The sequence below is a fragment of the Carassius gibelio genome, chromosome A11 (genome assembly GCF_023724105.1).
Source record: "Carassius gibelio isolate Cgi1373 ecotype wild population from Czech Republic chromosome A11, carGib1.2-hapl.c, whole genome shotgun sequence".
NCBI classification, from domain to species: domain Eukaryota; kingdom Metazoa; phylum Chordata; class Actinopteri; order Cypriniformes; family Cyprinidae; genus Carassius; species Carassius gibelio.
Genome location: NC_068381.1, coordinates 23,907,722 through 23,924,751, shown reverse-complemented (window position 1 = coordinate 23,924,751; position 17,030 = coordinate 23,907,722). Strand labels below are relative to the sequence as shown.

The following is a 17,030-nucleotide window of genomic DNA, read 5'->3' as shown; positions in this document are numbered from 1 at the left end:
CTGTGGTCATTAATAATCCCAGGATGTCTTTCGTAAAGAGTAGAGGTGTGACCTCGGCATCCTGGCTAAATTCACCCATTGGCCTCTGACCATCATGGCCTCCTAACAATCCCCATATCCGCTGATTGGCTTCATCACTCCGTCTCCTCTCCACCAGTAAACTGGTGTGTGGTGGGCGTTCTGGCGCACTATGGCTGCCGTCGCATCATCCAGGTGGATGCTGCTCACTGGTGGTGGATGAGGAGATACCCCCTGACTATGTAAGCGCTTTGAGTGTCTAGAAAAGCGCTATATAAATGTAAAGAATTATTATTATTATTATTATTAGTAACACCGCTGTATGCACCGGCTACCAAAGTAACCATTTCAAACGTTCCTCCATTCATTAAAAATGAAGTGATCGTTAAAGAATTATCTCGTTTTGGGAAAGTAGTCAGTCCAGTTAAGGTGGTACTTTTAGGGTGTAAGAATCCAGCGCTAAAACATGTAATGTCATTCAAAAGACAAGTTCATATGTTTTTAAATTCTCAGGGTTAAACTTTGGATGCGTCTTTTAGAGAAAATGATGGGGATAGTTCTTACGTGTTATATGCAAGCACTGAAAGCTTAAGATGCTTTGACTGCGGCGATATAGGTCACAAATGTTTCTCGGGTCCGCATAAAAATAGACCAGAGGAGATTCGGACAGGAGAAGAACAATAGGCGGAAAGTAAAAATACAATGGAAAGTCAGGGTGACCAGAATCGTGAACCAGAGAAAGTTTCAGAAGGCCAAGGTGTGGATATTGGTGAAGAAAATGAGGGGAGTACAATTTCTATTGAGTCTGCTGGTTTTGTGCAAGAAGAGGAGCCTTGCTGTAGTAATAAAATAGCCGTAAAAGCGGCGATGGCGGATGAAAATGTGCTTTCTGATGGGGTCTTATCAGTCAAGATGTAAAGGTGGTGAATGAGGCTGAAGATGTAGGCTTTGACGAGGTTTTATCAATGAGTCAGACTGACAGAGGAAAGGATGACGATTGTTGTTCTGATATATCTGATTGCCCAAAGGTGGGTAATGATTTATATGTTGAACAGATTAATGAGTTTATGGATTAAACAAAAGGTAAAAAGGTTAATGTTGCTGATTATTTCCCTGATGTTGACAAATTTGTTGCTTCAGTAGTGTGGGCGCGGAAAATTTATATCGTCTCTCTGTTATCACAACAAAAATGCTTTCGGTTGAAAAAACAGTTACGATTAGGCAAAACAAAAGAGGAAAGGAAATTAGGAGAAATCTTAATTATAATGGCTTTTTGTCTGTCTCTTTGTTTTTCCTTTCTTCTCGGTTTTTCCTTACTTTTCTGTCTTATGGAGCCATTGCGAGTAGCATCTTTAAATGTAAATGGCCTTAGAGATAGAAGAAAGCAAGCCTTGCTTTCAGAGTGTTTAACTTTAAAAAATATTGGAGTAACTTTTCTTCAGGAGATGCATAGTGATAAAAAATAATGAAGTAGAATGGGGCTTATGGTGGGAAGGGTATATTCTTAGTCATGGCACCAATGTTAGCTCGGGTGTTGCTAAATGTTTTAGTCCTAACTGTAAGGTTAAAATTTTATCAGAACATGAGATAGAGCCAGATGGGTTATTAGTTGTAAAAGCAGAATTAAATACTTTTATTATTATTTTTGTGAGAATTGTTCTTTTAAAGAAAATTAAGGAATTTTTAAATACATTAAAATCAAAAGATATATTGTTATTATGGGAGGAGATTTTAACTGTACTTTAGATTTTAATATGGATAGAAATTACGAAGAAACGCACTATCAATATTGAGCTAAATGACATCTTGAGAACTGAAAACCCATCTCAAAAACAGTATCCCTGGGTGAAGGTTTCTGAAGGACAGGTTCATGTGGCAAGGTTAGACAGGTTTTATATTTCAAATAATTCAAGGAATAGAATCTGCAATGCTAATATAATTCCTAATATTATTCAGATCATAAAATGATTACAATAGATTGTGTATTGTCAAAGCAATGTAAAGTAGGTTCATATTGGCATTTTAACAAAAAGCTGTTACAAGATACTGACTTTTGTGCAAATGTGTTTTTTTTTTTTTTTTTTTGGCAAATATGGCAGATGAAAAAAAATGATTTTAGAGATAATACGATGGTGGGAAGTAGAAAAAACCCAAATTAAAGTCTTCTGTGAACAATATACTTGTTATTCCTCAAAAAGAATGAGAAATATGATTAAGAAACTTGAAAATTAGATTTTTGAAATTGAAAATGTTGGAAAAATATGAAAATCTGGTAAATTACAAAATGTTTATGAAAAAAAGCTGCAGTTAGAAAATTTATTGGAAGAAAAAGTAAAAGGAGCTCTTGTCAGAGAACGTTTTTCTCGTATTATGGATAGTGATGGACCAAGATCTTTTTTTTTTTTTTAATTTAGAACGAAAAGTGTGTGTCAAGTAGGCCCGGGACGGTTACCGCATTACCGCAATACCGCGGTCACGTAACGCCTACCGTGGGTCTAAACCTGTAACCGTCATCACAGCACAAAAAAAAACAAAAAACAAACATTGTCTAGATTAATTCCAAGATTACAGTGAGATTAATCTAGATTAAAAAAATGTATCTATGCACCATCCATTTGTATTGACTAGAGTACCTATGTAATGTCTTGTAGCCTATATATTCATTTTACTAAAGCATAAAATACAGTCGGATGACTCATGAGAAAGCCAAAAAAGCAGGACCTCAGATTTTACTTGCACGTGCTTATTCTGCTTAACACAATTCTCTCACGTGGTTGCGCAGCCGACAATTGCGCATTTAAGATACTATTCCATCGAAACATGGCAGAGAGGGCTAAATTGGTGGCAAAGCCAAATGTCACATCACCAATATGGGCACATTTTGGCTTTGAACCTGATGAAAAAGGACTTCCAGGCAACTTTAATGAGCCCATTTGTAGAATTTGCTACAAAAAGATTCCGCTATCACGTTCAAATACGTCCAACCTGAGGACGCATCTTACAATAACGTCTTTTTTCTTTTTTTACTTATAAATATTATTTATATTTATCTTATTTATAAATATTATTTATATTTAGGCTATTTGTAAGTAAAAAAAAAACAACCACAATATTGTGAGCAGTGACACTTTGTTAAATTAAATAGCATTCGTTAAATTATAGCCTTGAACCACACTGAGACCAAAGCGCACACGAGATGTAGGCTAAATAAATATAAATATGTAAAAATATATAATATAAATAATATTTATATATATTATAGATTTTTAAATATTTATATTAATTTAGCCTATGTCTACATATTTATATTACTCTATATGCCTTCGTAAAATAGCCTTCATTAACCACTGAGACAAAAAAAAGTGCACACGTAATATCTATATAAATATTAAAATAGAAAGAAAAAATGTCTGCCGTTTTGATGTAAAAATACAGTGCACCCTCAACAGCTATTGGCAAAGACCGCGTTTGTCGACCCTAGGTATAAAGATATTGACATTTCTGACGAGGAGAGGGATGAGCTCATGGTGGAGATGATGAATGTCCCCGCCCGAAAATATATGACCATTTGCGCTACAAGCATTCCCTCAGAACGTGTGTTCAGTGCTGCAGGTAACGTTGTTACGTCTTTCAGGGCCTCTCTTAAACCTGACAAAGTGAACATGCTAGTTTTTCTAGCAAAAAATATGAAGGCTGGGATGTAAGCCGTAGCGCATTTCGTTTTGCCAGCACTTTTTTTCAGAAATTATTTCTGTTCTAAATGTTCTTATTCTAAATGTGAAAAATAAATGTTAAACGTGTTCCTTATGCTCAATTGCCTTAGCCTCTTTATTTCAGACATCATTCCATTTCTATTCTAAATGTTCATGTTCTAAATGTAAAAAAAAAAAAAGTGAAATAAACCTGTTCCTTATATTCGTTTGCCTCCCGTGTGTGTGCGAAAGTGAAAGTCCATCCGTGGGGTGTGGTGGGGGGCGGGGGGTTGCGGTTTACCGCAATACCGCGGGACTTTATTGCTTTTCAACCGCGGTAAGAAAAATTCAATACCGTCCCAGGCCTAGTGTCAAGAGAAACAAATGTTGTGTTTAAGGGAAGAAAGAGGTGACTTATTTTATGGCCCATCCGAAATGAGTAAATGCGTTGTTGATTTTTATTCTAAGTTGTATGATATTGATATAACAGATATAGATAGTTAAACTGAACATTTAGATTCAATTTCAAAACTGAAATCAGAGCATAAAAAAGACTTCGATTCTATTTTAAGTTTACAAGAAGTAACTAAAGTGGTGCAATAATTATCAACCGAAAAATCCCTTGGATTAGATGGGCTCCCCTCTGAATTTTTTTATTCTTTTTGGGAAATAATTGGAAAAAGATTATTATGATGGGATTTTATATTCAATACAAACAGGAGGTTTACCTAATAGTTGCAGAAGAGCAATTATTTCTCTGTTATCAAAAAGGTGATCTAACTTATAAATTGTAGGCCTGTAGCTATACTAACCAAGATGCGTTAATGCGCATCTCGTCAGTAAAGCCGGTTCTCTAATCAGGGGTAAATTCCATCAAGTGCGTGATTTCACATAGAGCAGCTGTTACGACACAGAGCCGTTGTTAACTGAGAAGTTGCGCAAATAAACGCTGAAAATGAAGTGGATTTGCGCATCTTCTCAGTTAACAACGGCTCTGTGTAGTAACAGCTGCTCTAGGTGATGGAATTAACCGCTGATTAGAGAACCGGCTTTTCTTGCGACATGCGTATTAACAATCGGCCGATTGTGATCGGAGCACCCCTAATTTTCTCTAAGTGTATTTCTAATAGACTGAATGAACATATGGGAGAATTAATTCACAAAGATCAAACTTATTGTATAAAAAACAGGTACATTAGAGATAATTTGTTCCTTATAAGAGGTGTCATAGACTATTCAATGTTAAATATGTTAAATGAATTTTATCCCTATATCAAGAAAAGGCTTTTGACAGAATGGATCATTCTTATCTGTTTGATGTTTTTTGATGTCAACTCTATAGTTTGGATATTGAACCTTTACGGTGTAAATTAAGAACCTCATTAAAAGGTTTACATATTGAAGGATCCTTTAATAAACCCATTAAACTTTCTGCTTATGCTGATGACCTCACTGTGGTAATTAAGGAAAAAGATGATGTACAGAAAGTATTGAATTGTATTCAGTGGAATGAAAAGACTTCTTCAGCTAAAATAAATTGTGGGGAAATGTGAAGCTTTATGGTGTGGAACTACAAGTTCAGTACCAAAGTTGCCTGGAAATGTTGAATGGAGTGGAGATGGTATTACAATTTTAGGAGTTTTTTTAGGTTCTGATTTATATAAAAGGTAAAAATTGGGATGGATTGCGAGAAGATGCGTGTATGCTTGTCCAACTGGAAATGGCTTCTCCCTCAATTATCATATAGAGGAAGAGTTTTGATAATAAATCTTATTGCATCTTCAATGTGGCATAAAATGGCTGTTTGGATCCTCCTCCTAATCTTGTAAAAGATATCCAAAGACAACTGGTTATTTTTTTTGGTCAGGACAGCACTGGCTGAAAGCAGCTGTCCAGTATTTACCAATATGTGAAGGAGGACAAGGACTTATTGACATTGAATGCAGAGTTGCTGCTTTTAGACTACAGATGCTCAAAGGCTCTTGTACAAATGGCACATCAGTTGGACCGATTTGGCCAGTGGATTGTTGAGAAGAGAAGGACGGTTGGGCCTTGATCGACATATGTTTTTAATGGATCTTGATGGAGTGCAATTAACTGGACTAACATTTTTTTTTACAAAACAATGCTTAGAGTTTGGAAAGTCGTTTTACTAAGGTGTCCTCTTTTCTGAATAAGGAAGGGTGGTTATCCCCAGAAGATGTTTCCTCAAAGATGGGTGTTAAATCCTTACGTTTTTCTGAAAGCATTTAAGGGTGTACTCTCACTAGCCAGTTTGAACCGTGCCCGGGTGCGTTTGACCACCAAAGCGCGGTTCGTTTGACTAGTGCGAGTGCTCCGAATCGTGCCCGGGTGCGGCTCGATTGGCCGGCCCTGGCCCGCTTGGAAGAGGTGGGCCAGGGCACGGTTCAGTTGGACTCGGGCGCGGTTCGCATGCAGTGTGATCGCTAACCGTGCTGGAGCACGGAAAAGGACGCGTTGCCTCACGGTTTTTCGACGCTCCAAAACCAACATGGCAGGGAAAGGGTCGCTTTGGTCTACGGCAGAGGTGCAAAACGCATAAAAACTAAAAACTGCAAAGTCCTTGCTGCACTTCAGCTGGTACCTTGCAAACATCCTCATACGAGCAGCGCGATTACGTGAAAATTTTTGCGCCACTAAGGCAACACATCTGTTTAACAATAGAGTTGTTCCGATTCCGATACTAGTATCGGAAATATCTCCGATACCACAACAAATTCTGGCATCGGCATCGGCGAGTACATGAACCCATATACCGATCCGATACCATTTTTAATTACAAGACCTAGTTATGACCACTAGCTTTGCCTAACCGCTGCAAGGTTCTTCTTCGCTGCTCAGAATGCATTGCAAACACAGCAACTAGTTTAGAGCAGCGAAGAAGAAATGAAAACGTGTTAGCAGCACTGATCTATATATGACTGGATCACTCATCGCATTCTAAACTGCCAACAGACAGTGAAGCCGCTTCTATATTATAGATCAGTGGTTAGCAGTATGTCTCTGTAGTACCGGTAGTTACCGACTCCCGAGTATATTCGGTACCCGCAGCTGCGTTCAGTCGCTTCCGTGTTAGTCAAAGCGCAGGGCTCCAGACAGTAGCCGGATATATACTAGTGTCTGTGAATATTAAACTGCAAAATACTATTTTAATATTTCTTCTGCAAATTCTACATCTCTGTGGGTGATGGGCGCAGATGTGCGGGAGCTCGCTGTTTTGTAGTCTCTGCTGTGTGTATGAGGACACGAACGCATAAACCGTCACTTCATGAGAATTTACAGTTTCATTTGAGAAAACTGTCATATCATAAACACAGACACTCAAAGATCTTCATGGCAGTCCGATAAAATAAATGTTTGGTTAAACATGAGTAAATCAACAATATATTAAGCTACTGTTGTAGCCTACAGTAGATTTAGCTATATTAGATTTTTGGCTCCATTTGAAGTTATTTTTCGCTTAAGAAAATAAAAAATACTGTCAAATTCATGTCAGATAATAAAAATACTGTAATGAATACAGTAGTTCACCATGTATTTGTCCATGTTTTATTAAGGGATCAGTCTGAAGCACACCATTAAATATTTCTAGCAATTTACACAGGGCTAGTATATACAGCTGTATATACAGATACACACCCAGGTATCGGATCAGTACTCTGTATCGGCCGATACCCTGAGCCCAGGTATCGGAATCGGTATCGGGAAGAGAAAAAGGGTATTGGAACATCTCTATTTAACAACAGGCTGTGAACCAAACGACACAAAATTATCCACAAAGAAAACAGAGCGATGTACTCCATTGCGTTCAGAGAACGCCACTCTTCCTGTTTATCCCGAAACCGTCGCACCATAATGACGTAAGCGTGCTCCGGCACGAACGCTGAAACGCTATATGTGAGTGCAGGCCAGAGGGGGAGTGGGGAGGGGGACAATCGTACTCGGGCCCGGTTCATGGCAACCGTGCCTAGTGTGAGTACACCCTAAATGAAATTGTGGAAGCTGTGCCTTCTGAATTTAAATGTGCTCTGGATAAGGAACAAAATGAGGATGATAATGTGAAAGAGTTCCCAGAATTGGAAGTAAAAGTTTCTGTGGACTTATGGCAGGAAGGAGAGGGAAAGTTACTTACTTTAAACACTCCAGAACTTAAATATTTTCATGAGGTGGGCAAGAAATTCATGTACTATGTTTGTGTAAAAGTAATGGGCTCTCAGGAACTGAAACAACTACAGTACAGACCAAAAGTTTGGACACACCTTCTCATTCAAAGAGTTTTCTTTATTTTCATGACTATGAAAATTGTCGAGTCACACTGAAGGCATCAAGGGCTATTTGAGCAAGAAGGAGAGTGATGGGGCGCTGCAGATGACCTGGCCTCCACAGTCACCGGACCTGAACCCAATCCAGATGGTTTAGGGGTGAGCTGGACCGCAGACAGAAGGCAAAAGGGCCAACAAGTGCTAACCATCTCTCGGGGAACTCCTTCAAGACTGTTGAAGACCATTTCAGGTGACTACCTCTTGAAGCTCATCAAGAGAACGCCAAGAGTGTGCAAAGCAGTAGTCAAAGCTAAAGGTGGCTACTTTGAAGAACCTACAATATGACATATTTTCAGTTGTTTCACACTTTTTTGTTATGAATATAATTCCATATATAATTCCACATGTGTTAATACATAGTTTTGATGCCTTCAGTGTGAATCTACAATGTTCATAGTCATGAAAATAAAGAAAACTCTTTGAATGGGAAGGTGTGTCCAAACTTTTGGTCTGTACTGTATGTGAGTCCAGATGGCAAGAAATATTTGGTATAGATCTTTCACCTAAAAGAAGCTGGAGAACTTTGTATAAAGTTCCTATAAATAAAAGAACCAGAGATTTACAGTTGAGGATTATACATGGCATAGTTGCCACAAATAAACAAAGCTCGTTTAGACTCTAGTGTTACTGAAACTCGTCCATTTTGTTCTGAAATTGAAATGGTGTTTCATTTATTTTTAAAATGTAATAGACTAGGGCCACTTTTTCCAAGTGTTAAAAGAATGGTGTGATATGTTGGGTCATGATTTTAGTCAAGAAGGTTTTATTCTAAGTATCGGTATAAAACTAGGAATGTTGATGTATTTCTGAATTATTTGTATGGATAAGCTAAATTAAGCATATGGTTGACAAGAAAAGCTACATTTTTTTCAAAAGGTTCCACCAACATTTTATTAACATACAAGGTTTGATTTCTGCCCGTTTAATGGTTGAATTTGCATATTATAAACTTACTGGAAAATTGACTACTTTTGAAGAAATCTGGTGTTTAAATTGAATTTTATGCATAAGTGATGGTTGTTTGGAAATTAAGATGTAAGTTTTGTAATTTTTGATAGTTGTGGTTGTAATTGTATAATTGTGTAATTATGAAAATTTGTTTTTAATTGTTATTAAAGGGTTTTTGAAAGGTCAAAGGTCTCTCTCTCGCTCTCCCCCTCCCTCACACACACACACACACACTCTCTCTCTCTCTCTCTCTCTCTCTCCCCCTAACACACACACTCTCTCTCTCCCCTTCACACACACACACACACACTCTCTCTCTCTCCCCCTCACACACACACTCACTCAACTTACTCTCTCTCTCTCCCCTTCACACACTCACACACACGCACACACACACACCTAAAGCGGGTGTACACCCCTGACTGAGGCACACCACAGACACTGATGTGTTGATAAATGATTATTGAATGTATTTGGTGAAAACATGAAAGCAGAACTCACCTTGATTTGGCCACATGTTGGTCTACTCAAATGATCTGCAACAAATGAAAAGACAGACTTTATTCCCTGATGTAAAGTGAACAAACACTACGGTCCACCATAGAAGAGCACCTCAAACCGGTTATGATCTGAACTGATATTTACTACAAATACGGCTTATTTATAGGAACTGTCTGCAATACATTCAGCAGCACTCAAAACAGCCAAAGCAGCACTTAAATCTGCTTTCTGTGTTATGGATGTCAGTCTGGAGTCGAGACAGTTAAGAGGAAGTAGAAGTATAACATGTAAGGTGATTGTGAAGGTGATATGGGATTTTACTGCCATCATTATCCCCACTGTATCGTCCAATCAGCACGCTTTAATAAAGTGCTGCCCTTCCAATGACTTTCAGATTTGCTGCGGTGTTTCATTTGCACTTATTTCACAGATGAATTGTAAAATAATAATAATAATAATAATTTAAATAGGCGTTACTCAAATAAGACTTTTACTTTTTAGTGTATTTATCTTTCTGAAACTGTGCTGTCCATGTGATCCACATCAGGGGACTGGAACACTTCGTCTGGAAACACCCTGGACAAACAGCTCTCTCTCTCTCTCTCTCTCTCTCTCTCTCTCTCTCTCTCAAAATTTTTTTTTTAAAATAATACAAATAAATAAAAACGGTAACTTGTTTTAAGCCCCAAATATAAATTAAGTTCACGTTAAAAGTCAATTATATGAACTAGCGTATCATTAATAATGAAATAACAAAGAATGTCACGTGACATATCCTTGTATTAAGTTTTATTTTTTAAAATAAAGTTTCCTAAAGATACTTGATGCATGTAGTATTTGCAAAACAAACAACACCAAAAACACCCCCAATAAGGCCACAGATAATCGCGTTTAGAGTACATACCTTCTTCCCGAGAAAGCTTCCAGACGCTGACTCCCGCTTCCGCTTCCGCGTTCCGCGAGCTAACCGAGCACCGTCGTGACGTCACGGTCGCGAGCGCACTCTGACCCGACCAGAGTTAAAAGGGTCGGCGTCTGTGAAGAAGCAGTCTGATGAGAAACTTTTTATTAAAGAGTGTTTGGGGAGATCCAGCCTGATCAAAAACACCTGAAGATCCGGGTATTTCCTCACCTGTGACGATCTGAGCGTGGTCCTGGAGATCTGAATGAGAGATTTGTGGAACACACACCTTTTAAGTTAGGGTTGCCACCCCTCCCTTAAAATACGGAATCGTCCCGTATTTGAGAATAAAATAGCGCGTCCCGTTTTGAATCAATACGGGACAGGGTTTTCCAGTATTTTCGGAGTTGTCTTCAATGCAGCATCTCATGCAGATCAGCGCCGCCCAGCGCTGAAACGAAAGCGGACGCAAAAGTACCGACGAGAGTGGGAAGAATCAAATACTTTCTGGAAAGTGTCAGCGGAAATGAGTATGAAGCGCAATTTGTCGGCGAGTGTTCTCTGTTTCGCATGGTTTTAATTGTCAGATGTGCTACAGCATGCCTCGGGAGAACAACATTCATACACTTTACAATAAGGTTCATTTATTAAACAATAATGTATTAACTAACATGAACTAACAATGAGTAATACATTTGTTACAGTATTTATTAATCTTTGATAATGTTAGTTAATAGAAATAAAGCTTTTAATTGTTTGTTCATGTTAGTTCAGTGCATTAACTAATATTAACAAGATTTTAATAAAGTATTATTAAATGTGGAAATTAACATGAACAAAGATGAACAATTGCTGTATAAGTGCAGATCATTATTAGTTAATGTTAATTAATGTAGTTAACTAATGAACCTTATTATTATATATAGTGTTAGCGATTTATTTATCATGGTTAAGGTGTGCAGTCAGACACATAAGCATTATTTTAATAAGAGATAAGAGATATATTATAAAATAAAAATATTATCAAATAAACAATAATTTAAATTATTGCATTATTCAATATGCTACTGTAGAATTGACAATAGACTATATACAATAGATTAACTAACCAATAATGATAATAAAAAAATGTGTTTTTAGACATGTTTGTAGATCAGTTATTTATTATGTGGTTTCATTGTTTGGATGGTGTTACTGTCTGCAAACAATGACAGATATTTTCACGCCACCTTATACAACAAGTTCATAAGCAATTCATTTTTATGAAAACATGTTTTTGTTGTGATTTACCACCACTTGCACCCCCTCCCCCCCAGTCGTCCCTTATTTTTCTGTATTGAAGGTAACCCTAGCATTAGTAGAAAAAACTACTAGAGTGTTGGATGTGATTTCTATTGATGTGATTTATTGGAATTTTCTCCACATTGCCTGGAAGACAGGGGGTGTTGTGTAATATTCGGTTCCTGTGAAAAACTGTTCCCGAGGGTGGAGTTCCCTTGTTGTGGGCGTGTCCTTGAAACAATGCGCAAACGAACGGTGTTCGGAAATATTCGGTTTCCAAGATTCTCGGTGACGCTGGGCGGAGCATACGTGAATATTCATGACTTTCCTGTTTCGTGTTAAAGCGACTCTGAAAATATTAGTACGTTTTCACCGGATCACAAAAACTGTTTCAACAAGGTAGGTTAATTATGTTTCAGCTTCGAATGAAGATAAGCAAACCTAGAATATATTTGTTCTGAACTCAAAGTTCAGGTGAAATCTTTTTGGGTCTACCACTTGACTTTTTTGTCCCATAACTCTCAGGATTTAAAAAAAAATGTCTTACTGTGTACAACCTCGGCAGCGAGGGCGCATTGCAAGAGGCCTTGCTTGTACAGCTCAACAATCTTGCTATGTTCAAAGAGAGAAAGCCTTTTTGCCTTGACAGTATGACTGCTTGAAGAACAATGACATGAAAGTCATATTTTTGTGCAGATTTGACCTTTTTATGGCTATGGTCTTAAACTTTTCATCAGCTGATGAACAGCCTGTTTGAGTTTAAATGCAGTTTTCAATAAATTGTCTATACTCTATTTTTTGTCTCTTGCTCCTGTATCTTCTTTTGGCATTTTGAAGCAACACTTACAACCCAGTTATGATCCACTAGTGCGAAATGTGTAAAACTTGCAATGCATCCCCTCGGAGTGTATATCCGTTACAAATCAGCAGAGTTTGACACTTTCTGTTATTTTATTGCACACATACATGAAGACATGGGTAAACGTTCTCAGAATTAACTTTTGTTTTTTTTTATCTGATGCAGGGGATGGTGGATGATGACCAACAGAATGTGTAATTTAGTGTAATAGTTAAATCATATGCAAAATAATTTTTTTTTAAATTGCATATCCTACTATTTGATACAAATGTTGTATTACTTAACCAGTTTTAAAGTTTTACTACATTTTTTTCCATGAAATCCACACTTTTGAAATCAAGATAATCAAAGGTAATCAAACCAAGCAAAACTTAATTAAACAAGTTTCATGGATAAAGGGTTTTGTAAAAAAAAAAAAAAAAAAAAAAAAGATCACGTTTGTCACAAACACAGCCTCTGTGGCTCCCTCCGGTCACCACCAGAGGGAACCGTCACCCGAGTATTAACCTCCTTCAAACTCCATTTCCCATACACCCCGTACCTGGGGCTGATTACCTGCACAGGTGTCGCTCATCTTCATCCCCTATTTAAGGAACTCTCCCTGTTCTCTCAAATGCGAAGTCTTGTTTTGCCCATGCAGACATTACCGAGCGTTTTCCCACTGTTGGATCTTCCGTGTATGACCTGGACTGATTATTGGACTCTGATTCTCTGCCGCCTGCCTTATCGACCTCTGCCTTGTTCTCTCGCCTCTGCCTGCCAGCCGCCAGCCCTGATTCTACGCTCTGTCAAGGTTTATGATTGTGATTTGTCTACGTGGTATCTAATGCCCCTGATTGACCTGTTTCAGTTTACTCTGTGGATTATTGAAATAAAGCTGCTTATGGATCATAACGTCTCTGACTCAGCGTTACAGAAGACTTCGCCAGATATTGATCCAGCGGCTTTCTTCCAGATCACGGCAGAAGTATCCGCTCAAGCCGCGGCGCTGACAGCACATCAGCAGCAGCTGAATCGACTCACCTCTCTCACCGAAGAGATGATCCGAACCCTCCAATCACTCCGCCTGCAAACCCCGGAGGGAAACATTCCAGCAGCACCTCAACCTCAGCAAATGGCCGCCGCCGTGGCCACACCTCCCGCTTCAGTAAGCCCTCGTTATATCCCACAGAGGACAGCCGAATTTCGTTTGTGTGCTCTTTTCTCACGGGGAGAGCACTAGAGTGGGCCACAGCCATCTGGAACGGGGATCGATCAGTTTTCACCACCTTTTCAGCATTTCTACTCCGATTCAGAGAGGTTTTCGAACATCCCGCGGGAGGAAAGGAGGTTGGTGAACAGCTTATCGCACTCCGTCAAGGAGGAGGATCGGCCGCAGATTATGCCCTCTCATTCCGCACCCTAGCTGCACAAACTGGCTGGCCAGACGACCCTTTACGCCTACATTTCAGGAGGGGACTGGATGCTGAGCTGCAGACCGAACTAGCCTGCCGAGACGAGGGCAAAACCCTCGAACAACTCATCGATCTGTCCATCAAGGTAGACAATCTGATTCGGGCACGTCGGCCCCGATACCGAACTTCATCATTCACCCCAGTCAACAGCTCAAGCCCGGATCCAGAACCCATGCAAATCAGAGTTACCCGATTAAGCGAGGAGGAAAAGTCACGCAGGCGACAGCACAACCTGTGTTTATACTGTGGCTTGGCTGGACATCTACGGGCTTCATGCCCCACTCGACCGCCGCGACATTCAGCTGCGGTGAGTTATCCCTCTAGAACTTCTTCAATGTTGGAGATACCAGTCATGTTATATGTTCAGGGAGTTAGCATCGAGGTGAGGGCATTGATTGATTCCGGAGCTGCGGGAAATTTTATTGATACCACTTTCATGGAGACTCATAACATCCCATGTATTCCATGTACCTCTCACTTGGCAGTGGCAGCCCTAGATGGACGACCGCAGGCTAATGGCTGAGTGGAGGTTTTCTCGTGGCGTTGAGAGCCAGACCAAAGCGTTCCTGGATGGGTTTAACGAGGTGGTGCCACTGCAGTGGCTGCAGTACTTTGATGAGAAGGAGCTGGAGGTGCGTTTGCAGTTTATATGACCATCTGACCCATCTGAAGCTCTCGATGATGGACGCTTTTGTGTTTGCAGGTGATGTTGTGTGGCATGCAGGAGGTGGATCTGCAGGACTGGCAGAGGAACACAGTCTATCGTCACTACACACGCAACAGCAAACAGATCATCTGGTTCTGGCAGGTGTGAGACGCCTCTGACATAACTTATGTCTTTCTTAAGGTCTCGTATGAAAGCGCCACAGCTTTTTTTAATTGCTTTCTTGGCCTGATTTTTAGGTGTGTGTGTATGTGTGTATATAAATATATGTATGAAATACTGAATTTGGGATTTTCCTTAGTTGTCAGTTATCATCAAACTTAAAATAAGTAAACATTTGAAATATATCAGTCTGTGTGTAATCAGTTAATATAATATACAAGTTTCACTTTAATAAATAAATCAACTTTTTGATGATATTCTAATTATATATATATATATATATATACACATTTCAATATATATTTTTTTTTCTCACTTTTTTTTTCCTTTTGAAGCATTGTATGCATTATATGCATTTAGAAATTTTGTCCAATTGGATTTATATGGAAGAGTCACACGGGCTGAGCATTAAGGATATTTTAATATTTTATCTTCATTTTGATTCTCAAGGTCTAACAGACATGTTAACATTACCTAACCCTGTCAATGGTAAATTAATTTCATGCTAATATTTTTGGCCCAACTGCAGTCTCTCAACACATCGGATGAAAACAGACTTGTCTTTTATACTCCTTTATCTTTAAAGTAGATGCGAATTAAACCTGAATCATTTTACCTGTTTGTTTTATATATGTTATGTTGAAGTGATCTCTGTTTGGGTTTTAGTGATTTTCACAATACTTCGAAGCATACTGAACTGGAAGGGGAAGCTGGTTTTGGCCCATTGAAGAGTGAGGTCTGAATCTGTTGTGTGTGTGTGTGTGTGTGCAGTTGGTGAAGGAGGTGGATAACGAGGTGCGTCTGCGTCTGATGCAGTTTGTGACGGGCACCTGCAGACTTCCTCTGGGGGGCTTCGCTGAACTCATGGGTGAGTGTTCAGCGGTTTATCTCCATCACCCGTGTGACACAGACGTATTTGACTCTTCTCTTCTGATTCTTCATCCTCCAGGAAGCAACGGACCGCAGAAGTTCTGCATTGAGAAGGTGGGCAAAGAGACCTGGCTGCCCCGGAGTCACACCTGGTGAGTTTTCAGGATGAAGACAGACGTCACAAGCAGTTTACGTTCACGTCTCACTCCGTTCTGTGTTTCAGCTTTAACCGGCTGGATCTGCCCCCTACAAAAGCTACGAACAGCTGAAGGAGAAGCTGCTCTTTGCGATCGAGGAGACGGAAGGATTCGGTCAAGAGTAATGAAATGTCTCTTCTCTTTACGGCCAAGTAAAACAAAACCATGAAACTTGCACAGATGATTACCAATGTAAATAAGCTATTTTTTTCATTTTAAACCAAATCTTTATCTTAAGACATCATTTAGCGATCTTCATAACATGATTCCCCATGAATATGCAAGCGTTTGAGCTTTTCTGATCTTTTCGATACTGATATATATATATATACACAACAACGCTTTATTCATTTGGTGGGTTTAAAAAAAATAAACAAACAAAAACATTAGAGATGATTTTATAGTAGAGCTCCAAACTTCCAGCTCTAGTTTTATAGAGCTTTTACAGAATGATTGTAGAGTTTGATCAGGTGCCTGGGGTTTTCTTTGTGTCGTTGGACATCAAGTTGTGATAGTTAAGCGCTTGCATGGCTGCCTGCAGACTGAGAGATGATTGACTCTGTGTCTCATATCATTCATCACGACTGGTTCGGACAGTATTGCTGTTGTCCATCAGTATTGGTTCCTCCAGAGTCTCTGCAGATGCTCAGAACGATAGTTGTGCTCGAAGCACTTCACTATTTCTGTGGCCTTTGTCTGTCAGAGGAGGAAAACTGTCCATGAATTTTTCATATTAAAATATATGAGTTCTAACAAACTTGGCTGTCTCTCGTGTTCTTCAAACACTGACAAAGACTTAGTGGTAGATTCCTGTTTTTGTGTGTGTTTTTTAGTTTCTTTAATTGCATCTCAGCACAGAACTCTTGAGCACATCATAAAGATACATTTTTGTTTGGATTTATTTCATTTGCAGAGAGCACAAAATATAGTCAGTTATTAATCAATTTTTGTTATTTGAATTGCTTTCAAAACATCAGATTCATGTAAAGAAAGAAGAAAAATCATGTTACATAGTTTTAAGGTTCAGTGTCTTGTACAGTATTGTTCAAAATAATAGCAGTACAATGTGACTAACCAGAATAATCAAGGTTTTTAGTATATTTTTTATTGCTACGTGGCAAACAAGTTACCAGTAGGTTC

The 17,030-nt window shown here is 38.9% G+C and overlaps 2 protein-coding genes across 2 annotated transcripts in view; one reads left to right on the top strand and one right to left on the bottom strand.

Annotated features, from left to right (window-relative positions):
• Positions 1-10,521, bottom strand: part of LOC128022713 (proline-rich protein 13-like) — a 14,852-nt gene extending 4,331 nt beyond the window's left edge. The window contains exons 1-2 of the mRNA XM_052610522.1: positions 10,407-10,521; positions 9,503-9,537 (exon numbers count right to left, since the gene is read on the bottom strand). Coding sequence (XP_052466482.1) covers positions 9,503-9,518 — 16 coding nt within the window. The 5' untranslated portion in view covers positions 9,519-9,537; positions 10,407-10,521. The remainder of the gene's footprint in view (positions 1-9,502; positions 9,538-10,406) is intronic.
• A 3,942-nt stretch (positions 10,522-14,463) lies between these two features.
• Positions 14,464-16,647, top strand: LOC128022711 (NEDD4-like E3 ubiquitin-protein ligase WWP1). Its single transcript, XM_052610519.1, has 5 exons — positions 14,464-14,629; positions 14,701-14,805; positions 15,595-15,691; positions 15,773-15,845; positions 15,917-16,647. Exons 1-5 carry the CDS (start codon positions 14,495-14,497, stop codon positions 15,960-15,962), a joined length of 456 nt encoding a protein of 151 aa, XP_052466479.1. The 5' UTR covers positions 14,464-14,494; the 3' UTR covers positions 15,963-16,647.
• Positions 16,648-17,030: the final 383 nt, after the last annotated feature.

Coding starts and splice junctions, on each gene's coding strand:
- LOC128022711 (XM_052610519.1), top strand. CDS start 14,495: ATGGACGACCGCAGGCTAATGGCTGAGTGGAGGTTTTCTCGTGGCGTT. Junction 14,806..15,594: donor AGATCATCTGGTTCTGGCAG/GTGTGAGACGCC, acceptor GTGTGTGTGCAG/TTGGTGAAGGAGGTGGATAA. Junction 15,846..15,916: donor CTGCCCCGGAGTCACACCTG/GTGAGTTTTCAG, acceptor TCTGTGTTTCAG/CTTTAACCGGCTGGATCTGC.